The sequence below is a fragment of the Raphanus sativus genome, chromosome 9, assembly GCF_000801105.2.
Source record: "Raphanus sativus cultivar WK10039 chromosome 9, ASM80110v3, whole genome shotgun sequence".
In the NCBI taxonomy this organism is placed as follows: Eukaryota; Viridiplantae; Streptophyta; class Magnoliopsida; order Brassicales; family Brassicaceae; genus Raphanus; species Raphanus sativus.
This window is the reverse complement of record NC_079519.1, coordinates 4,999,853-5,023,127: the sequence shown is the minus strand read 5'-3', so window position 1 is coordinate 5,023,127 and position 23,275 is coordinate 4,999,853. Positions and strand designations below refer to the sequence as shown.

Genomic DNA, 23,275 nt, shown 5'->3' with positions numbered 1-23,275 from the left:
TTTGACCATCATATTATATTAGTGCTCGATGAAACTATATACTAAAACAAGATTTTTCATATTTTTGAAATTTTTCAAAATCCGTGGGTTAACTCCTTATAAAATAATGAGTTTTCGGTAAATGCTCTATATACTGAATTTTATACTCTTTGCTTTGTTTAAAAAATTCAAACCATATTCTAAATTTGAATTAATGTATTATAAACTATCTTTCATGGTATATAGGAATCATTCTAGTTTTTAATATTTAGTTTACTAAAATTTCATATATTGCCTAGATTAGTGGAATTAGCATTATAAAATCTTCATTATCTAGAGAAACGGAGACAACAGATGTTCTAATCTCTTTGAACATCATCTTTATGTTAGTGCTTGATGAAACTATACACTAAAACAATGTTTTCATATTTTTGAAATTTTTTCCAAAATCCGTGGGTTAACCCTTCTAAAATAATTTTTTTTCTGTAAATGCTCTATATACTGAAATTTTATACTATTCCCTTGAGTTTAAAAATTTCAAACCACATTCGACATTTGAATTAATGTATTCTAAACTATCTTTCATGGTATACAGTAATCATTCAAAAATTTTATCATTTAGTTTTCTAAAATTTCATATACTGCCTAGATTAGTGGAATTAGCATTATAAAATCTTCATTGTCTAGAGAAACGAAGACAATAGAGGTTCTAAACTCTTTTGATCATCAATCTATGCTAGTGCTCGTTGAACCTATACACTACACCATACTTTTTAAATTTTTGAAATTTTTCCAAAATCCGTGGGTTAACCCCTTCTAAAAATAATGAGTTTTCGGTAAATGCTCTATATACTGAAGTTTATACTCTTTGACTTTGTTTAAAAAATCAATCCATATTCTACATTTGAATTAATGTATTATAAACTATCTTTCATGGTATATAGGAATCATTATAGTTTTTTAATATTTAGTTACTAATTTCATAGATTGGCTAGATTAGTGGAATTAGCATTATAAAATCTTCATTATCTAGAGAAACGGAGACAACAGAGGTTCTAAACTCTTTGAACATCATCTTAGGTTAGTGCTCGATGAAAGTATACACAAAATAATGTTTTTCATATTTCTATAATTTTTTCCAAAATCCGTGGGTTAACTCCTTCTAAAATAATGAGTTTTCGGTAAATGCTCTATATACAGAAGTTTATACTCTTCCCTTTAGTTTAAAAATTTCAGACCACATTGGACATTTAAATTAATGTATTCTAAACAATCTTTCATGGTATATAGGAATTACTAAATTTTAATATTTAATTTACTAAAATTTCATATACTGCATAGATTAGTGGAATTAGCATTATTAAAAATCTTAAAAATTATCTAGAAAAACGAAGAAAACAGAGGTTCTAAACTCTTTGACCATCATCTTATATTAGTGGTTCGATGAAACTATATACTAAAACAAAATTTTCATATTTTTGAAAATTTTTCGAAAATCCTGTGGGTTAACCCCTTCTAAAATAATGAGTTTTCGGTAAATGCTCTATATACTGAATTTTATACTCTTTGCTTTTGTTGAAAAAAATTCAAACCATATTCTACATTTGAATTAATGTATTATAAACTATCTTTCATAGTATATAGGAATCATTCTAGTTTTTTAATGTTTAGTTTACTAAAAATTTCATATACTGCCTAGATTAGTGGAATTAACATTATAAAATCTTCATTATCTAGAGAAACGGAGACAACAAAGGCTCTTAACTCTTTGAAGATCATCTTATGTTAGTGCTCGATGAAACTATACACTAGAACAATGTTTTCATATTTTTGTTATTTTTCTAAAATCTGTGGGTTAACCCCTTCTAGAATAATGAGTTTTCGGTAAATGATCTATATACTGAAGTTTTTACTTTTACCTTTAGTTTAAAAATTTCAGACCACATTTGACATTTAAATTAATGTATTCTAAACTATCTTTCATGGTATATAGGAATCATTCTAATTTTTAATATTTAGGTTACTAAACTTTCATATACTGCATAGATTATTGGAATTAGCATTATAAAATCTTAATTATCTAGAAAAACGAAGACAACAGAGGTTCTAAACACTTTGACCATCGTCTTATATTTGTGCTCGATGAAACTATATACTAAAACCAGTTTGAAATTTTTCCAAAATCCGTGGGTTAACCCCTTATAAAATAATGAGTTTTCGGTAAATGCTCTATATACTGAAGTTTATACTCTTTGCTTTTGTTTAAAAAAATTCAAAGCATATTTTACATTTGAATTAATGCATTATAAACTATCTTTCATGGTATATAGGAATCATTCTAGTTTTTTAATATTTAGTTTACTAAAATTTCATATACTGCCTAGATTAGTGGAATTAGCATTATAAAATCTTCATTATCTAGAGAAACGGAGACAACAGATGTTCTAATCTCTTTGAACATCATCTTATGTTAGTGCTCAATGAAACTATACACTAAAACAATGTTTTCATATTTTTGAATTTTTTTCCAAAATCCGTGGGTTAACCCCTTTTAAAATAATTATTTTTCTGTAAATGTTCTATATACTTAAATTTATACTCTTCCCTTTAGTTAAAAATTTCAAACCACATTCGATATTTGAATTAATGTAATCTAAACTATCTTTCATGGTATATAGTAATTATTCTAATTTTTTAATATTTAGTTTACTAAAATTTCATATACTGCCTAGATTAGTGGAATTAACATTATAAAATCTTCATTATCTAGAGACACGAAGACAATATTGGTTCTAAACTCTTTGACCATCAGCTTATGCTAGTGCTCCATGAAACTATACACTAAAACCAGATCTTTAAATTTTTGAAATTTTTCAAAAATCCGTGGGTAACTCCTTCTAAAATAATGAGTTTCCGGTAAATGCTATATATTTTGAAGTTTATACTCTTTTCTTTTGTTTAAAAATATCAGACCAAATTCTACATTTGAATTAATGTATTATAAACAATCTTTCATGGTATATAGGAATCATTCTATTTTTTTAATATTTAGTTTACTAAAATTTCATATATTGCCTATATTAGTGGAATTAGCATATAAAATCTTCATTATCTAGAAAAACGGAGACAACAGAGGTTCTAAACTCTTTGACCATCATCTTATGTTAATGCTCTTTGAAACTATACACTAAAACCAGACTTTTCATATTTTTGAAAATTTTCCAAAATCTGTGGGTTGACCCCTTCTAAAATAATGAGTTTTCAGTAAATGCTCTATATAGTAAAGTTTATACTCTTCACTTTTGATTAAAAATTTTATACCACATTCGACATTTAAATTAATGTATTCTAAACTATCTTTCTTGGTATATAGTAATAATTCTAATTTTTTTAATATTTAGTTTACTCAAATTTCATATACTGCGTAGATTAGCGGAATTAGCATTATAAAATCTTCATTATCTAGAGAAACGAAGACAATATTGGTTCTAAACTCTTTGACCATCATTTTATACTAGTGCTCGATGAAACTATACATTAAAACCAGATTTTTAAATTTTTGAAATTTTTCCAAAATCTGTGGGTTAACCCCTTCTAAAATAATGAGTTTTCGGTAAATACTATATATACTGAAGTTTATACTCTTCACTTTTGTTTAAAATTTTCAAACCACATTCGACATTTGAATTAATGTATTCTAAACTATTTTCATGGTATATAGGAATCATTCTAATTTTTTAATATTTAGTTTACTAAAATTTCATTTATTCCCTAGATTAGTGGAATTAGGATTATAAAATCTTCATTATCTAGAGAAGCGGAGACAACAGAAGTTCTAAACTCTTTGGCCATCATCTTATGTTAATGCTCTATGAAACTATCACTAAAACCAGATTTTCAAATTTTTGAAATTTTTCCAAAATCCGTGGGTTATCAACCCCTTCTTAAATAATGAGTTTTCATTAAATCACAATATACTCACAACATGAGTGACTCGACTAATCCAACTTCTATCCAAAATCATAAATTTAAATGCAATAACAATATATAATTGTATAACAATAATAAATCATTTTTAAATATAAATTAGAGGATAACACAAAACTTATTAACAAATGAAAATAAAATATTAACCGACTGTTATAATTTAGTTCTTTTGTAAAAATTTATATATGTGCAGGAGACTTCAGAATATTAAATTATGTACTTTGGAATCAGACACTTTAGTTTATTAACGGGGTTCGTTTCCTACATCCCCGGGACCTTGTCCAGATTTCATTGACTTAGAACAAGGAGCAACCTACAATTGCTATATGGTACAACACACACGAGTGTCTACCACTCTTTTCTAAGGAGCAATCTATAAAGATTATGAATAAATCAGATCCCATCCGGACACGCCAGAGCACACTGTCTTCTACAGCTGCAATCTTCACAGACCTCTTCAATGAAACCTCCTTTGCTAAACTCCCCCTGAGTCTAGGCTTCGATCTCCACTTCTCGGAAGTACTTCACCAAGTACGTCAGCACCCAACGCACACCAGTGACACAAAACGCTTGATCCTCCAAGCACACACACAGCTCACCACGAGCTACACACGATGGCTAACTCCACCACACAAAGCGTCAACACCAAGGACACTAAACTAAGTCCACATCAGACTCCATCGACAACTACTACAGACACTGCTTCGACACCAAGCAAATACACCAATATACAATGAGATCCTCTTACTCTTCTATACAAGATCTTGCTTTCTCATAAGGCACGTCTCTCCTTATATAGCAGACTAAAACTTATTCTCCACGTCTTTAACTCGCTCTCCAAGTCTTCCACTTGCTCTTCAAGTCTTTCCAATACACATAAGGTAACTTTTCATTTACCTTAATGGAAAACTTCATCTTCAAGTAAACTCCCTTTTACTTTATGGAAAACGTTCATATGTCTTCAAGCACATATCTTCTTTCCTTTTCCAAGCTCATCAAGTTCACGCACATCACGAAACACGAACTCAGCCCAAGCCCATCTTCATGACACACGCATGTACTATCTCCTGTAGTACTTCACGAACTGATACAGAAAATCTCTCGAATCTGCATCTTCACTCTATCTGTTGTCTTTGTCTGCTTGTTTTTTTCATTACTCTTCGTATATGGAATGATACAGCTTCTTTTTGTTTTTTTTTTTATTCCTCTCTCTCTAGTTTAAGATTCACATAACTTGGAAATTTAATAAAATATTTTCTGTCCAAGTATTAAAAACAGATTATGTAACAGATCAAACCACTGCACTATAGAACTTTTATTGACTATTGGTTTATGCATAGAGAGAGAGAAAGAGCGCACAATCAGACCCGTCCCAGCCATAAAGCACATAAAACTTTAGCTTTAGGCCACATTTATATTTAACAATTTTAAGGCCACAAAATTTTAAATTGTATGCAAAACTTAATGATCAAAGATTTATTTGATATTTAGAAAGACTCGGTTAGTATAAGATAACTATGTAGTCATCATTTTTCCTTTGTCATCATCCTTTCTTAATGTTTTTATTGTAGAATAATTTTAATCTATTTGTACCAGTTTATAACTTATAACCATGCATTTTACATTTTAGATATCAAGCATTGTTATCTAACTTACTATAGTTAGTTTGTAAAAAAAAAAAAAACTTACTATAGTTAACTTTTAAAAAAAATGTTCAAAAAATCTTATTATAGTTAATTGAAGTCATCTTTTTTTTGAACAAGAAGTCATCTTTATACTTCAAAAACATTAGTAATGCTTTTTCTAATACTTTTATGATTTCATTGGTTCTTTATACATTAGTGAAATATTTTTTAAAAAATTTAGGTTAATATTACAGCAGCAGCTTCACAACTGAACTATTATATTTGTTTTCTAAAGATAATAAAAAAATAGTTTTAGTACGATACATTTCCCTATATGAAACAAATATATTCCTGTATAAAACAAAATATATTCATATTAAAAGAATATAGTAATTGTAAAACAAAATTCATAACTAAAAAAAAATTAAAGGCCACATTTTTTGTATTGCTTTAGGCGAGCGGATTTTCCGGGACAGTACTGACGTAGTTCCGATGAAAGTCGGATTTCTGGTGAGCAATACATTAGACATATATGTATGAAGTTAACATTTGGTCAAACCAACCAGCTCTTGGCTTATTGGTAAAAGATTGCCTAGACACTCCATCATGTGGGTTCAATTTTTACTAGATGGACTATTTGCAATATTTGAGTTTCTGGTCAAAAAGTGAAATCATTTTTTTCTTAATCTTTGGTCAGAAAAGTATACGTATGATGAATGTACGCGTCGATTGGAAGACGAGAAAAGGCGCCACCAAGATCCACTTAATAAACTTCTCATTTTAAAATCACACGAGAATTGAGCAAGTACTAAATTATAGACCTACATTAAATAATCAGATACCGTTTTATTATCATTTATTGGCATCTCCGAAATATTCTGCCTCGTCGCGAGATCCGAAACCCGGGAACCTTTCAATGAGTTTAATAAAGCTTTATCTGTACCAGGAGAGAAAAAACTAAAGTTAAAGAAGCGTAGAAGGAAAGTTGAGTAAGAAGATATTCATCTTTTCAAATGTCAATGTAGTACTTGCTAACAATTTCAAAACTTATAAGCGTAGCTATATGTGCATTTACACATCCGTGTATAAATACCGATCACATGACTCGCATAATTAACTCAAAAAGGGATGAACCCAGTGTTTTACTTCCTTCTTGGCTTAACTGCTGTTTTGGCCGTGACCGCTAACGCAGGGGGACCAGTTCTCGACACTGATGGTGATTTCATACTCGACAGCGGCAGTTACTACGTTCTCCCCATCTTCTCCGGTGGCGGTTTGACTCTCGCCCCCCGTGGTGGCAACCGATGTCCCCTCTATATCGGACAAGAATATTCAGATGTCAACAAGGGTATTCCCGTAAAATTCTCAAACTGTAGGTCAAAATATGGGTTTGTTCTCGAGCTGGTTAATCTCAACATCGAGATGGATGTTAAAGCTACGATCTGTTTTCAGTCTACTTATTGGTGGGTTGCTGAGTCCGACATGGCCATTAAGAAGTTCTTCATAGTTTCTGGTCCTAAGCCAAAACCTGGAGACGATTCGTCCAAGAGTTTCTTTCAGATCAAGAAAACAAAATATTTTCATAACGGCTACACCATTGCGTTTTGTCCAAACGATAACGATTGCATCGATGTCGGGATATTTGTGGATGAATATGGCGTTTGGCGTTTGGCTTTAAGCCCTACGCCATTCCCGGTTGTGTTCGTGAAAGCTATTGGTATAGAGACTTCGTCCAAGACTATGTCTGAGAGAAACTAAAGATTAAAAATTTAAAATTAAGTAGATGTATAATTACAAAATTAAGTAGATATATTTGTGTTCACTTTTTTTTTTGTTCATCAATCATCACATATGGAATAAAACATTTTTTCTCTGTTATGTTTTTCTTTAGTCCTCTCTCTAGTTTAAAACTCACATAACTTGGAAATCAACCCTTTAGAATAACCATATATAAAAAATGCCTCCACCGCACCACAAAACATCTACAGAAGATTGGTTTATTTTCATATATATGATCGAGTGAAATTGCTGGAAGCATTTGAAAACTAAACTATACTAAATGTTAAAAACAAATACTATTAACTGTTGTACAAATTTCAGTATACATATTGAGAGAGATGAAAGTGGCGACAGAATGATAATCATGTGTAATAGTAGTTCTGATAAAAGTTTTATTTCCTGATGAAAGTTGGAGTACTTGTGAGTAATACATATGTTTGAAGAATGTACATGTTTAATTATAGACGAACAAAAGAAGCAACCAACTATCCACATAACTACATAAGTCGTCACGGATTTCTCATTTTTTTTAAATCACACGAGAAGTCAGCAGATATTAAACTATATTCATTGGTATTATACCAGTAGTATTATCGTTTATCCGCGCGCATCTCCAAAATATTTAGCCATGTCGCGAGATCCAAGACCGTTTCAATAAGTTTAATTGAGCCTTATCCCCGGAGGAAACACCTAAACACGAAGTTACAAAATAACATGTAAACATACTATGTGCAGACCACGAATCAAAGCATTGACTATCAATCGAAATTTGAATTAGAATTCGATAGCTGTCAACAGGTCTAGTTAACAAAGTTATTAGTAGTATACTATTTACTAATAAATACTAAATGTAACTCGTGAAGCACAAGCACATATCCATTTTATTAGTGAAGTTGACCCATTATAGAAAAGAAATAAATAGAAAAAGACAACAAAAGATTATAAAATCGTGCTTGGAAAGTGGAATCTATATTATAAAGATCATTTTCTCGACGTGTTCAATTGTTCAAATTGAAAAGAATTTGTATGAGATAATAAAATACCACTTTAGCAAAATACTTCCGTAAACAAATACCGGTGTTAATTTAGTAAGGAAAATTATCAAAATACTTCTGTAAACCAATATGATGTTAATTTAGTAAGGAAAATTAGCACTAAAACTTTTAAATTAACATTTTACAGCTAATTTTAAAATTATTATTATCTTTTTATTTAATTTTATGGATCAAATCAGATATCCGACAAAAATCAAAAAAAAATTCGGATATCCATGACATCTGATATCCATGGTTATTTTTTCATGCATTTGTGCTGCATTTATTATGCACTACAATCAGACCCTCTTCTCTATAATTATTTGTCTTTCACTTCGTTATTTGATTCATTTTTGCAGAAAATAAATCAGTTTTGAATGCCATTTTTAGATGTCTTTGTAATCCATTCTATTATCGAATGGTTATGAATGAGAGTTAACTAAGCTCTCTTTTTTTTACCGACGAACAGTCTGTTTGTCTTTTCCCTTTTTTGTATACTTATATAAAGTATATTTTAATTAGTATTGACATATTTTGTAATTTAGTTACAAACTAAAGCTGTAAAATAAAATTACAGTTTTAGTATTGTTTATAAAAAAGAATACTAGCACGCACTAAAATATATTCCCTCTGTTTTTTAAAGATGTATGTTTTGGTGTTTTCACACATATTAAGAAAACACATTAACTATATATTATTTTTAGAAATTATCAAATTCCAACGCATTTTAACCAATAGTCTTTCAATAAATTCAATCAATTTTATTGAAATTTGCAATTTTGTATAGAAACATAAAAAATACATCTTTGTGAAACAATTTATTTTCTAAAACATCTATCTTTAAAAAACAGAGGAAGTATTCTTTATTTTATTAAATGAATTTCTGTGCTTTTTTGTCATCCGGTGGATTTATATTACTAAAATTGTATCATATTAGTTTAAAATATAAGACATATAAAATTATAGAAAACTATGCATCTAATCTATTAATTTAGGGATTATCTACTATTTGAAGTTCTCATTTAAATTTTGGACTCTTTCATAGTTGTTGCTAAAATATATCATGCTTTCTATACAATGCAACCTACCAACTTAAATTAAACCAAATCTTAACCAATATAGATTAGTTAAACCTAACCAGTAACACTTTTATAATATTTTGGTTAATCTCTTAACATAATTAGATCATATAAAACTGAACCACTCTTAAATCAACGAGTTCCATATCATTCCAGACATAAGAGAAAAAATATCCGACTCATTTACAACGTAAGCATACAAAGACCGTGTATGCTTATGCTCATTGATCTTCCAAAAACAAATAATTGTGGCATAGACCAACATAGGCTCATGTTCGTATCACTAACTTTACTTCCATATATTTACTCTTCACCTACATCATATCACAACATACACAGTTATGCAAGAACATGATTTTTTTTTTGTTCAAACAACCAAATAATGGTGGCATATGGTTAGTAGATTTTTTAAATATATTTTTTATATATTATATTTTACGAGACTATGTGTATAAGTTTTTTTTTGAAAAATGGCATAACTATGTGTATAAGTTAAAAGGTAAATGGTGTGACAAGGCAAGTTATTATACTAAAAATGAAAGAAGATTAAATACAAACTAATAACAAGTACAACACAAATTATAACACTATTAAATTCTATATATATTTAATAAAATATTATATATGTCTAATATGTATATATATATAAATGTTACACAAAATATATATAATATTATATACACATATTATATATACCATATATTATTAATTGAAATTTGACAAATCAATTTCCGCCTTTTAGGGCGGGTCCTAATCTAGTTTATAGTTAAGTTTTACTATATTTTATTAAAAAGTGTGAAAATTCTATAAGACGGATCTTTTAGAAATAGAGGGAATATGATAAAAACAGGTAAATAATATAATAAATTTATTTTTTCAGATAATTGTCATGTCTAGACGGTAAAGATGCTCTAAGCATATGCTTTGGTATATCTTTCCTTACTAATTAACATTGTTGTTATCCTCATCTTTCAAAGACGTGCGCTCATATCACAAGAATCGAAAAACATGTGATAACAACGGTTAACCAAATATTTGATCAGGAAGCTCAATTTCAAACCAAAACAGACTGAACCAAGAAATTCAACGGAAGCTATGTACAGCACTTAGTGGAGCATTTCCTTTTTTTTTGGACGAAGTGGAGCATTTCCTTTTTCGAGATGTTTAAATCAAAAACTTATAAAATCAAAGTTATAGTGAACACCTGAACATACATAATCATATCCGTTAACCAACTGTCCAAGATCAGGATAAACCATATGTAATAAATAATCAAACATATTAAAGAACTGTGTATGGAACGTGGAGGAAACAAGAATATTTTTAAAAGATGGGCATAGTCTCAGATCTCAATGTTCATCCGTGTATAAATACCGATCACATGAACCCACATTTTCTTCATCCACTAACAATCAAATCTAATCAACTACACAAACTCAAAAAGGATGAATCCTATGTTCTACTTCCTTCTTGCCCTAACAGCTGTTTTGGCTGCCACCGCAAACGCCGCCGGGCCAGTTCTTGACGTAAATGGTGATCTCATATTCGGCGGCAGTAGCTACTACGTTCTCCCTGCCATCTGGGGCCCTGGAGGTGGCGGCCTGACTCTCTCCTCCCTTGGTGACAAGCAATGTCCACTTTATATCCAGAAGGAAGATTCAGAGGTCGAAAGGGGCCTTCCCGTAAAGTTCTCAAACTGGAGGCTTAAAGTTCCGTTCGTTCCCGAATCAGAGAACCTCAACATCGAGATGGATGTTGCAGCTACGATCTGCGTCCAGTCAACCTACTGGTGGGTTGCTCCGTCTAACTTGCCCATTATGACATTTTGGATAGCGGCTGGCCCTAAGCCAGACCATGGAGAAGATTCTTCAAGGAGTTTCTTCCAGATCAAGAGAACTGGAGAGTTTCATAACGGCTACAAAATTACGTTTTGTTCTGGAGATGGGGCTTGCGACGATGTTGGGATCGCTAGGGACGGAAATGGCGTTGGGCGTTTGGCTGTAGGCTCTGAGCCATTTGCGTTTGTGTTCGTGAAAGCTAGTGAGGCAGAGACTTCGCCCAAGACTATGTCTATTATCTGAGAGATATTAAAGGCTACGATATCAAGAAGATAAGAGTTTTAACCTACTACAAATAATAAAACTCTGTGTGTGTTCACTGTTTTTTTTCTCATCAACCCTCATCTTTCCTGTGTGTTCTTTTTTAATTATATCTCCAGTTTAAGAATCACATAACTTGGAAATTAAACAGAAACATTTTTCTTTCGAATGACCGACCACACGTCAAAATAGATTATATGACACCACACAACTTAACAGGCGATCGTTTCATGCACAATGATAATCCTGTCGCAAAGTAGTTCCGATCAAAGTTCGATTTCTGGTGAGCAATACTTTTTTTTTTGTGAGCAATACATATGCATGAAGAATGTACGTGATTAAATGTAGACGAGCACACAATAACAAAAGAAGCAACCTACTATCCTCGTATCTCGTAATGGATACTCTCATTTCGATATCACACGAAGAGTGAGCCTATTGGTGGGTCGCTGCGTCAGACATGGCCATTAGGAAGTTCTTTGTAGTTGCTGGTCCTAAGCCACGACCTGGCGAAAATCCGTTCAAATATTTTCTTCCAGATCAAGAAAACTGAATATGTTCATAGTGGCTACAACATTGTGTTTTGTCCTAACGATAACGATTGCATTGATGAGGGATATTTGTGTTCGTGAAAAGCTAATGAGAGAGGAACTCAGTCCAAGACTATGGCTTTGATTGGTGACATGAGTTACCATTGATTTAGGTTGAGTTAGAGTTGTAACTCAAAAATGTTACCAATCATGCATTAGATATAATGTTTTGAGTTTAGATTTGATTTAAGATGTGTTGTACTTGCGATTTAAGATCTGAAATAAATTAAAGATTAAATTTAACATTTATACCAAAAAAAAAAGAAATTAAAGACTGCAAAACTTAGAAAACTATGAGAATAAGAGTCATAACTTATATTTGGCAAAAAAAAAAGAGTTATAATTTACAACTAATAATGAAACTATATCAATATCAACTTGTGTAGAATAATGTAGGAAGATATGATCATCTTGTCAATGTGTAGTATGCTTAAAAGCATATAAATATTGAGAGTTTATAGTTCACAAGTTATATAAAAGCCGCCTCATCCAGTCAGCATTAGCTCTACTAGTACGTTTATTAATACACTTCATCAACTCATATTTTCTTCATCCACCAAACACCCAATTAAATCACAACAAAAAAAAAAACTCAAAAATACAATATCATGAATCGTACGTTTTACTTCTTTCTTGCCTTAACCGCAGTTTTGGCCACAAACACATATGGCCAGGTTCTTGACATCGACGGTGACACCATCTTCCGCGGCAGTTACTATGTTCTCCCCGTCATCCGTGGCCAAGGCGGAGGCCTGACTCTACGAGGCCGCGGTGGTGAGATATGTCCTCTCGACATCGTGCAAAAATCATCCGAGGTCGATGAGGGTATTCCCGTAAAATTCTCAAACTGGAGGATCAAAGTTGCGTTCGTTCCCGAATCACAGAACCTTAACATCGAGACGGACATTGCAGCCACGATCTGCATCCAGTCAACGTACTGGCAAGTCGGTGAGTTCGACGAGGAGAGGAAGAAGTATTTCGTGGTAGCTGGTCCACAAGACTCATTGAAGAGTTTCTTCCAGATCGAGAAGTCTGGAGATGATGCTTACAAGTTTGTGTTCTGTCCTCCCGCTCTTGAGACTGGCCGTCCTAGATGCAGGAATGTCGGTATATTTGTGGATGAAAAAGGAGTCAGGCGTTTGGCCTTAACCTCGAAGCCGTTCTTGGTTATGTTCAAGAAAGCTAAAGTTACTGAAACTTCGTCCAGGACTATGTGAGACTTGCGTGGGAGAACAAGACTCGATGTTTACTTTGACTTGTAATAAAACCTCTCTATGTTGTTTTCCTTTGAAGATTACATATTGAATAAAATATCTCTTATCTGTTTTCTTTTTCCAATTATCTTTAACATTTACATGAACACAGTCGAGATTTTTTGCTAAATGATAATCCCCCTGAAACAAACAAAATAAATCGCTATAATGCTGATCACAAAATGAAATACAATTATAACCACTATGATGCTGACAAAATAAAATAAAAATTGTAATCGTTATGTAGAATAGAGCTGTTTAATAAGTAGAGCAGCCAAAAATGGTCCGACTGTACAAGTAAAAGACGATAAGATTTAAAAAAAAAACATATAATTATAATTTAAACTTCTAATTTGTAGATATGCTAATAAATTTATAATTCTAAAAGAAACGTTAAAACATATTACAGACAAAAATATTAATTCTTAAACTATTTCATTATATTGCTAAATATACTAATAATATTTTTGAATAGAGCATAAAAATAATTTGAGAGGGTACTGTTACGCCCAAATCAACTAGCCTGAACCAAATCAGTTTGATAATCGGATTTTTGGTCAACGATTGGTAGGTAAGAATGAAACGTGCATGGCCATGGGTTATAGACTTTCGAGTTTCCTCGTATAAGTGCAAACCGGAAATAAAATAATACGATATCATAGCTAATTTAAAATAGATGGGCCTATTATGGGCATAATATAATTTGGATCCGTCGATATTGAAAAAGCCTCATACAAACTACGTTACCTTTAGTAAAAAAGTCAACAGTTCCAGATCTCCAGAAATTCAATTTCCTAAAATACAATAAATAAAAACTTTAATTGCTGACCAAACTCGTCTCACGATCTCACAGATTTTTTCTACAACCTTTCGTCTCGTCCTCTCTCAGAACTTCACAAGACTCGAAAATGTCGGAAACGATCGGCTCAGGTATGTCCTCTTACTTATCGCTATCCGAATCGAATCCTCCGTCTGTCAACATTTGTATATAATCTACAACGGAATGTTCCGGAACTAAAAATATCGCCAAATTTTGATTTTGATCTGGATCGAACCTGTTACCTCTCCTGTATATTGATAAGATATTTTGTTTCAGAGATGTGTGACAAATCGGGCAAAGTCTTCGTCGCTGGCCACCGCGGCTTAGTCGGATCCGCCATTGTACGCAAGCTCGAGCAACTAGGTTACACAAACCTCATCCTCCGAACACACGCCGAGCTCGATCTCACCCGCCAATCCGACGTCGAGTCCTTCTTCTCTCTCGAGAAGCCAGTCTACGTGATCTTAGCGGCGGCCAAAGTCGGCGGGATCCACGCCAACAACACGTACCCCGCCGACTTCATCGCCGTCAATCTCCAGATCCAAACCAACGTGATCCACTCCGCTTACGCTCACGGGGTCAAGAAGCTCCTCTTCCTCGGATCCTCCTGCATCTACCCCAAATTCGCTCCCCAGCCCATCCCCGAGTCCGCTCTCTTAACCGGACCGCTCGAACCGACCAACGAGTGGTACGCAATCGCGAAGATCGCGGGGATCAAGACCTGCCAGGCGTACAGGATACAGTATAAATGGGACGCGATCTCCGGGATGCCGACGAATCTCTACGGTCCTAACGATAATTTTCACCCCGAGAACTCGCACGTGCTTCCCGCGCTTATGAGGAGGTTTCACGAGGCGAAGGTGAGTGGGGCCGAGGAGGTTGTGGTGTGGGGGACCGGGAGTCCGTTGAGGGAGTTTTTGCATGTTGACGATTTGGCTGATGCTTGTGTGTTTATGTTGGAGCGGTACAGTGGGTTGGAGCATGTTAATATAGGGAGCGGTCAGGAGGTGACGATTAAGGAGTTGGCGGAGTTGGTTAAAGAGGTTGTTGGGTTTGAAGGGAAGCTTGGATGGGATAGTAGTAAGCCTGATGGGACGCCGAGGAAGCTGATGGATAGCTCGAAGCTCGCGTCTTTGGGGTGGACGCCTAAGGTTTCTCTTAGAGATGGGCTTCGCCAGACTTATGAGTGGTATTTGGAGAATGTTTGCGCAGCCAAGTGATAATTCTTCGGAACTTGTCTTTAAGATTTAAAAAATTGCTCTTTTAAAAATCTACTACATTGGGATGTTTTCTTGTACCTGAGGAACTTACAATATCCGACATGATCATGTTTGATGTAACAGTAACTACATGATTATGCTTTATTTTCTTTTGACATTTTATAAGTATTTGAAAAAAGAATTGGTAAGAAGTTATAACATACAAAACTATGATGAATGATTATAACAAACAAAAACTATTAGATATAAAAAATACAGCTGATAGCATTTGAAATTCTGAAACTAAAATGAATAACAAAATATTATTGAATATCTCTCACTTAGCCATGAACATTTGTACTGAACTTGAGACCCTAGCTAAAAAAACTTGAACCCATATTCAAGTTGATATGTCAAATATATTCGAACTGATTCTTGTAGGATGGTATTTCAGGTATTGGGTATCTGATTATTGGGTATCTGATTTGAATTTGAATGAATAACAAAATATTATTGAATATCTCTCACTTAGCCATGAACATTTGTACTGAACTTGAGACCCTAGCTAAAAAAACTTGAATCCATATTCAAGTTGATATGTGAAAAATATTCGAACTGATTCTTGTAGGATGGTATTTCAGGTATTGGGTATCTGATTTGAATTTGAATGAATTTGAGTGGATATCAAAAAAAAATATTTAAAAAACAAAATCTGAATAAAATATATGTAGATTCAAATACTCAATTTCATGATTTAAATATTAGGAACTCGAATTGTTGTACTCAATCTGAAATCATTTTGGATTCAAAGTAAGTCTTCTATAGAGTTATATAAAATTTACATAAACTTTGAAGTATGGAATCCGATTCGAACATATATAAAAAGTATACGAGGTTTAGGATGTTGAACCCAAAATCCTAGACATGTACGGTCTACTATCAGTAATTGGTTAACCAGAAAGGAAAGGAGTGCAGTTGTCTATCAGCTGGTTAAACAAATAAGATCCTGGAGTATTATATAAGGAATAAGGATTTCAAATCAATGGATGAGGGATGGATTTTGAGATTAGGTTCGTTCCAGCTTAAGGTAAGACCTGATGTTAGCATGGATCGTTACTTAGTTAGAAGCAAATAATTTGTCCAAAAAAGATGAAGAGAACCATAACACATAGTGAATCATATATACGGCCCAATGGGCTGATAAAACCTTGTAATAATAGCGTAAACAAAACGCACTCGGCGTCCAACCCAACCAGTACACCCTACACCCGGCGCCTCCGTTTCTCTCCCCCTTCCCTTCCTTGGCTCACTCACTTCTCAACTTCGGACACGAAAACTCAATTCAAAATAATTAAATAAAACATAATGCCTTCTCCTCCCGTACCGGAGGCAGTAGTCAGCCACCGCTTCGCCGCCTTCCTAATCTGGCAATCAATCCCAACATCAGCCATCTTCCTCCTCTTCAACCTCTTCCTCTTCTCCACGACTTCCCTCGTCTCCTTCCTCCTCACTTTCCTCGTCTTCCACGCCTCCAACCTCATCTTCTCCATCTCCCTCGCTCTCCTCTCCTCCCCGAACTCCGATTCCCCTCTCCCCACTCTCCAGTTCTCCCTCGGCCTCCTCCGCCGCCTCTCCGATCCCGACTTCCGCCGCCGCGCTCGCCTCTCCCTCCGCATCGCCCTCTTCGTCTCCGCCACCGGCTTCGCGGGGTTCTGCTCCGCCGCCGTGTTCTGCCTTGAGACCGGAGTTGTCGGGAGAGTAGGGTTTAGAGGGTTCGTCACTGGTCTGCTCTACGCCGTCCTCTTCGTCGTCAAGCAGCGATGGGTTTTAGAGTTCCCAATCATTCAGGTTTGATTAACATTCTTGATTCATTGATTGATTTGTTTGATTATTTATTTACTTTGTGTGTTTTTTTTTTAATTTCGAAAACAGCGCCCACCGGTCTACAGCTTCAAGATTGGTCTCCCTTCGGCGTTAACACAAGCGTTGAAGCTCTCTGGTGTGCTTTATGTTCTGTCCACGATAATGCTTTTGTTTCTGCTAGACTGGTCTGGTGGGCTTGTCTCCGTGTCGAGATTCTTGGGTGAGCAGGTTATTTCTTATGCCGGTAGTTTCTGTCTGATTCTCTCTTGGGAAGTCACTCACCATATTCATCAGGTTTGTTCATCTACTTTCACTTGTCTTTATTTAATTTTTTTTCTTTTGCATATTTGGTTTGCTTGGTGATAGATATAACCATTTAGATTGGATGTATATGTAACGTGTTAATGAACTTAGTTCTAGGTAACTTGTAGATTGCACAAGAGTTAGGCCCTCACTTTGAGCTTTATTCTGTGTGTTATGATTTGTCATTTTCTATTTACAGGTTCTGCACACAAAACGCTTTCCTTTTGCTCCTCCAAAAGGATCTGCAGCAGCAGAAACGAATCCAAGCGAGCCTCTTCTCGCTGCTTTAGAAGGGAGTCCTCCCGGTTCCCTCGAGCAGTATCTCGCATACCTTGACCTCTACATGGTGTCTCAGAACAATGTCGACACTTGGCGTCGCGCTGCTTTCTTCGCGGAGTCCAGCGAGACTTACAGAAGAGTCATCACTCTCTGCTTGAGGCCTTTAGAAGAGCTTGCCTCCAAGTTAGCCGCTGGTCTAGACCACACCTTTACTGAGATAGGTGAATCATACATCGATCCTAAATTTGGCGAATCACTCAAGTCATTCCAGGTTTAAAAAAAAACGCAATTCAAATTTATTTTTTTTTGTATCTGAAAACGCAAAAACTAATTGCTCTCTCTATCTGATACATGCACACAGCTATATGCATGGTGTGCTCAAACAAGTGCATCCCTCACTTCAATCTCGCACAAGGAAGACAGTCTTGGAGTAGCACAGCTCTCCGGTGCAAACGCAGACGTCGTCTCGACCCTCCTCTCTCTTCTGCTAGCTGTGGAAACGTTTATGGGGAAGAAGAACAATCTGCAGTCGCCGCAACAGCTGTTGGGACCTGCTAGTATCAAATGGGCGACCTCGAGCATGGTGAGGAAAGATGTTAAGCCGATCAGAAAGAGAAGTGGGGCGCTACACTCTTATGCCTACGCAGCTTCTGATGTTTTGAGGATATCGGTATACCAGATTGTTTCCACGTTCCGCGATGAGATGATGAGCAGCGACAGAACCGGGATTCTTGGTAGAGATTGGATCGGGAGCAAGAAACCGGTTTTTGGAACGAACGAGATGTTGTTGCAGAAGCTTAAGCTCTTCCTCGAGTTCCAAGCGTAATGGAAAAGATTTAAGATTGAAAGACCAAAAAAAAAACAATGTTTGAGATCAAATGTGTCTGTTACTTTAGAAAGGACTTGTAACGAAACCTCTCATATATTATTATTTTTTCGGCAAAAGTTTTGGGATATTACATATAATCTTCTTGTTGGTGAGCTTACATAGTTACATAAGAAGTAAAAGCTCTATTGTTAAATTTTGCTTCTTAATTATCACACAGTCGTACTTGAGTTCTTTCTGCAGAACTCCCACGGTACTTGTGATGACCGACGAGAAAAAAACAGTAAAATTTGGAATGTGAAATGGGCCATAGATTTAGGCCCATGGCCCAAACGGTAGAGAGATTGGCTAGGCATTGAAATTATTACTAAAAGGGCAAAACCCTTCACCGCCGCTTGGATCCTCCTCTCTCTCCCTCTCTCTCACTTTCTTATCGTCTTCCTATACCCTTTGTCGGAGGAAGAACCCTAGAAATCGAAATAACAAGGTAAGCTCCACTTCAGTAGTCTAGCACTTTTGATTTAGCTGAACTGTTACTGTCTTTTTCAATAAATATCGTCTTTTTTCCGACAACTTAACTAAATGTTAAGTGTACTGTGACAATATCAAGGAATGTATACCTAATCGATTTGAAAATGTTGAAACTTAGATTAAGCTCATAGTAAAATAAAAATACAAGCTTTGTTCTTCTTTACTGCCCTGCATCTTAGTCATTTGTGTATTCCATTAATATAATTGATTTCTACAATCATAACTTGATTAGTTCTCTATGCCTGATTAACTTTGTGTGTGTGTTTTGTTACAACAGATGAATAGGGAGAAGTTAATGAAGATGGCTAACACTGTCCGCACTGGCGGAAAGGGAACAGTAAGAAGGTATATAATAGTCTTTATATTTATGTAAGCATTAGGCAAAGTTTATGCTCTCTCTCTGGACTTAGTCTTGGTTTTAACTCATTTCAGAAAGAAGAAGGCAGTTCACAAGACGAACACCACCGATGACAAGAAGCTACAGAGCACTCTTAAGAGAGTTGGAGTCAACTCCATTCCCGGGATCGAGGAAGTTAACATCTTTAAGGATGATGTTGTCATTCAGTTCATTAACCCTAAGGGTAAACAAAAAATCTCCAAACTTTTTTTTAATTATAAATCTCTGCATTTGGGTTAATATTTTCTATGTTGTTATTTACAGTTCAAGCCTCTGTTGCTGCTAACACATGGGCTGTGAGCGGTACCCCACAGACCAAGAGTAAGTGTTGTATACAAATTTCAAATACTCTGCTTGTGTGCGTGTTCTAATCCCAAAAATCTAAATTTTCTTGTAGAATTGCAAGACATACTTCCTCAGATTATCAGCCAACTCGGTAAACACACTACCCTTTTCCAAACTAATGATCCTTTGTATTGAACCATGATCTTACTCGGAATATTTCAGGGACTGATAACTTGGAAAACCTGAAGAAGCTAGCTGAGCAGTTCCAGAAACAGCCACCAGGTGGAGCTGATATTCCAGCAACTATCCAAGAAGAGGACGACGATGATGACGTCCCTGATCTTGTCGTGGGAGAGACGTTCGAGACTCCAGCTGCTGAAGAAGCTGCTCAGCCCAAAGCTGCTGCTTCTTAAGAGGAAGAATAAGAAGAGCTCACACCCCTCCACCTTTTTTTGAGCACCTTTCAGATTCTTGTTTTCTCTTAAATCTTTTTTGCGAACAGAAAGACTGATGTTTTTGTTTATTATCACTTGTCCAGACACCAATGATCCTTTTATTAAGGTTAGATCGGTTTCTATTTTCTGTCTTTTAAATCAAGTTCTTGCAACATAACCTTCTTTTATTCATGGTCCTGACTAATTTAGGTTTAACGTTTCTTTAAAATAAACATTCTACGCTGCGTTACATTGCCATGGAAAATCGAAAGATTTTACATTTTTCCCAATTATTGGAATTTAGAATATTTATTTAAGGAACAGCACTGGGAGATAAAGAGTGTTCTGTTCTGTTTTCCATCTCTTCAGCTTTCTCCTGCTGCCTTAGCGTTTCATAAAGCGGAGCGTTTCGCGTTTCTCTTAGCCACAGGCTCACCACGCCGCTCAGCACAGACGCAACGCCGAACACAATAAACGACATCATCGCACTCTCCCTTCCCAGCGCAACCAGCAAAGGAGCCGCAGACGCTCCTAGCATGAACGCCTGACGCAGAAGCGAAACCGCAAAGTTCCTGACGTTTGTCGGGAACAGCTCGACCGCGTAGACATACAGGACGTCGTAGGCGGTCGAGGACGCCATGAACCCAACCGCCTCGACCGCAAGCTGCATCCATTTGGCAACGGGCATGGCTCTGGTCACACGCTGGAGCGAGAGAACCGCGCATAGCAAGCACGAGATGCCAGCTAAGTACGACGAGTTTGAGAACAGTGGACGACGGTTCATCACCCCGAGGAGGAAGCTTCCGATGAATACCGCGGGAAACTCCATGAGAGCGTTCACCGCAACGGTTAAGTAGAGGTTGAAGTTGAGATTCTCAGCGTTTAGCTGGATCCCATAGTAAACAAAACCACTTCCAAAACCAGCCATCATAACCATCAAGATCCTCTTCACCGCCCACTTCGTTTTCCAAAAGTTCTCAGACGAGGACGAGGAGGTTCGATCATCTCGTCCTTGGATCGGATCAACCAGGCTAAGCTCAGCGGGAAGCTGCTTCCCGTTGAGCCTAGCGAGTTTCTTCAAGACCGTCATTGCTTCTTTGTTACGTCCTTTGACGAGAAGCCATCGTGGGGACTCGTAGGCAAAGGGCAAGAGAAAGAGAGCGTATCCGAGCGGTAAAACGGATATGATTCTGTAGAGGTTTCTCCATGACTTCCTCTCCAAGTAACCCATGAGAGGGAGCGATAGAAACCCTAACGTGAAGAAGAAGAAACCGTATTGCCCTACTTGTCCACGCCATTTTTTGCCGACTACCTCGGTGGCGAGCACGATGCAGCAAGAACCGATTCCTGATCTGAAAAACCCGTTGGCGAAACGCAAGAACGCGTATACCCAAATGTTTGGGGCAAAGGAGATGGCCAAAGCGGTGACAAAGGTTAGTAGACAAGAGAGAAATAGTGTCTTTTTCCGACCAAACCATGAATCTGCAAGATATCCATAAACTCCAGAACCTGTCGGGGAAAACAAAAGCCACCATGAGATTCATGTAAAGGGATACGAACTGATTTAAGATTTTTGGACCACATAAACCAACCAACCTAACTGACATTTAACCAATATACCAAACTGTTTTTTACTATTGGTACCACAGCTGAAATATATTAACAGATAACTCTTTTTTTTTAACAGATAACTCTTAACGTATTCAAAAAGGATAAATCTACAAATGATTAAAATAACAAACAATTCTAAAATTTAAATTAGTTTTGATCAAAAAAATTTTTAATTAGTTTAAATGAGAATTATGAAGTTTTTGGATTCATCGTGTAAACCCATGGTTTTTTAACGGTTCTCTTTAATTATATGAAAATATATTTCAAAACCGAGTTGAATCCGAATTAAACCAAAAAGATGGTTATACTCAATAAGCACTCTCCAGACAGTAAATACCGGATATTATAAACCGGGTTAAGAGTCATACCGAAAAGAGAACCGATGAAGAAGAGAGTAGATGGAAGAGCAACAAGAAACTTATGTTGACATATGAGATCCCATTCAGAAACAATAGTGTGGCTCTTTCCTCCGATCCATTCCCACTCTCCGGTGGACATTCCACACATCAAAGAGCCCTCCACGATGGCTCCAGTTGCGAGAAGCCGTGCAGAGGGCTGAGCGTCGGAGAAAATAGAGACAAGAGTTGTCTGAGCATCGAAGGTCCAAGCAATGGAGACCAAGAGAGCATGCATGATCTGAGAAAACCCAAGTGCTCCTATATGTTGCTCGATCACCTCATCGACTGTGAGTGCAAAGCCATTGTTGGATTGTTGTTGTTGACTTGTTGCTTCTCCTTTCTCGGATGCTGATGAATCATTTGATATATTTGATAGTATTGTCTCCGCAAGATTGGGAGCTTCTTGTTCAGAAGGTTTCATATTTTTTTATGTTGTTTCAGGTGTAAGATAAATTTGTTTTTAATTTATTTTTTTGTTTGTTTGTTTGATATGTCTTAAGTAAGCGACCGTTTATATATATACATGGTCGAGCTGCGTTTTGTAACTTATTCATCACTCTCGAATAAAGAATAAAATTAAACCAATTGTGGGTAACGAGTCATGATATTTTTCTTTTATAGCTCAATTAACTTTTTTTTCTTATATTGTGTCTATATATTATTAGTTGCGTCTGATTGGCATATTCATTAGCTTGAGCAGATAATTGAAAACTGAGAAAAATTATTTAAACCTTTTAACATGATTTATTATTACTCTGTTAAAAACTATAAAAAGTGTTATATCAACTAGTTACAACGAATAGTACCATCTTATAAGTGTTCCAAAAAAAGGAAAAAATATGACCATTTTCTAAAGATTCACGCAAAACAGTTTTACTGGCAGCTGAAATTCTCCTATAAGTTT

The 23,275-nt window shown here is 35.5% G+C and overlaps 7 protein-coding genes across 7 annotated transcripts; 6 read left to right on the top strand and 1 right to left on the bottom strand.

Moving 5' to 3' along the window:
* Positions 1-6,388: 6,388 nt before the first annotated feature.
* LOC108826582 (kunitz trypsin inhibitor 4-like) lies at positions 6,389-7,469 on the top strand. The gene has a single exon (XM_018599952.2). It carries the CDS (start codon positions 6,720-6,722, stop codon positions 7,347-7,349), a length of 630 nt encoding a protein of 209 aa, XP_018455454.1. The 5' UTR covers positions 6,389-6,719; the 3' UTR covers positions 7,350-7,469.
* A 3,431-nt stretch (positions 7,470-10,900) lies between these two features.
* LOC108826552 (kunitz trypsin inhibitor 4-like) lies at positions 10,901-11,677 on the top strand. Its single transcript, XM_018599926.2, has one exon. It carries the CDS (start codon positions 10,929-10,931, stop codon positions 11,562-11,564), a length of 636 nt encoding a protein of 211 aa, XP_018455428.1. The 5' UTR covers positions 10,901-10,928; the 3' UTR covers positions 11,565-11,677.
* Positions 11,678-12,709: 1,032 nt separating this feature from the next.
* Positions 12,710-13,496, top strand: LOC108825545 (kunitz trypsin inhibitor 4-like). The gene has a single exon (XM_018598855.2). The coding sequence runs from the start codon at positions 12,781-12,783 to the stop codon at positions 13,387-13,389; it is 609 nt and encodes a 202-aa protein (XP_018454357.1). The 5' UTR covers positions 12,710-12,780; the 3' UTR covers positions 13,390-13,496.
* A 704-nt stretch (positions 13,497-14,200) lies between these two features.
* On the top strand, positions 14,201-15,622 carry LOC108823465 (GDP-L-fucose synthase 1). Its single transcript, XM_018596684.2, has 2 exons — positions 14,201-14,355; positions 14,522-15,622. The coding sequence occupies exons 1-2, from the start codon at positions 14,334-14,336 to the stop codon at positions 15,463-15,465; spliced, it is 966 nt and encodes a 321-aa protein (XP_018452186.2). The 5' UTR covers positions 14,201-14,333; the 3' UTR covers positions 15,466-15,622.
* A 1,063-nt stretch (positions 15,623-16,685) lies between these two features.
* LOC108823558 (uncharacterized) lies at positions 16,686-18,855 on the top strand. The gene is made up of 4 exons (XM_018596793.2): positions 16,686-17,292; positions 17,377-17,601; positions 17,810-18,160; positions 18,251-18,855. Exons 1-4 carry the CDS (start codon positions 16,810-16,812, stop codon positions 18,713-18,715), a joined length of 1,524 nt encoding a protein of 507 aa, XP_018452295.2. The 5' UTR covers positions 16,686-16,809; the 3' UTR covers positions 18,716-18,855.
* Positions 18,856-19,077: 222 nt separating this feature from the next.
* LOC108823529 (nascent polypeptide-associated complex subunit beta) lies at positions 19,078-20,505 on the top strand. The gene is made up of 6 exons (XM_018596756.2): positions 19,078-19,202; positions 19,524-19,591; positions 19,679-19,827; positions 19,908-19,964; positions 20,041-20,079; positions 20,151-20,505. The coding sequence occupies exons 2-6, from the start codon at positions 19,524-19,526 to the stop codon at positions 20,339-20,341; spliced, it is 504 nt and encodes a 167-aa protein (XP_018452258.2). The 5' UTR covers positions 19,078-19,202; the 3' UTR covers positions 20,342-20,505.
* An 87-nt stretch (positions 20,506-20,592) lies between these two features.
* On the bottom strand, positions 20,593-22,854 carry LOC108823534 (organic cation/carnitine transporter 1). Its single transcript, XM_018596765.2, has 2 exons — positions 22,342-22,854; positions 20,593-21,871 (listed from the first exon to the last, which is right to left on the bottom strand). The coding sequence occupies exons 1-2, from the start codon at positions 22,790-22,792 to the stop codon at positions 20,676-20,678; spliced, it is 1,647 nt and encodes a 548-aa protein (XP_018452267.2). The 5' UTR covers positions 22,793-22,854; the 3' UTR covers positions 20,593-20,675.
* Positions 22,855-23,275: the final 421 nt, after the last annotated feature.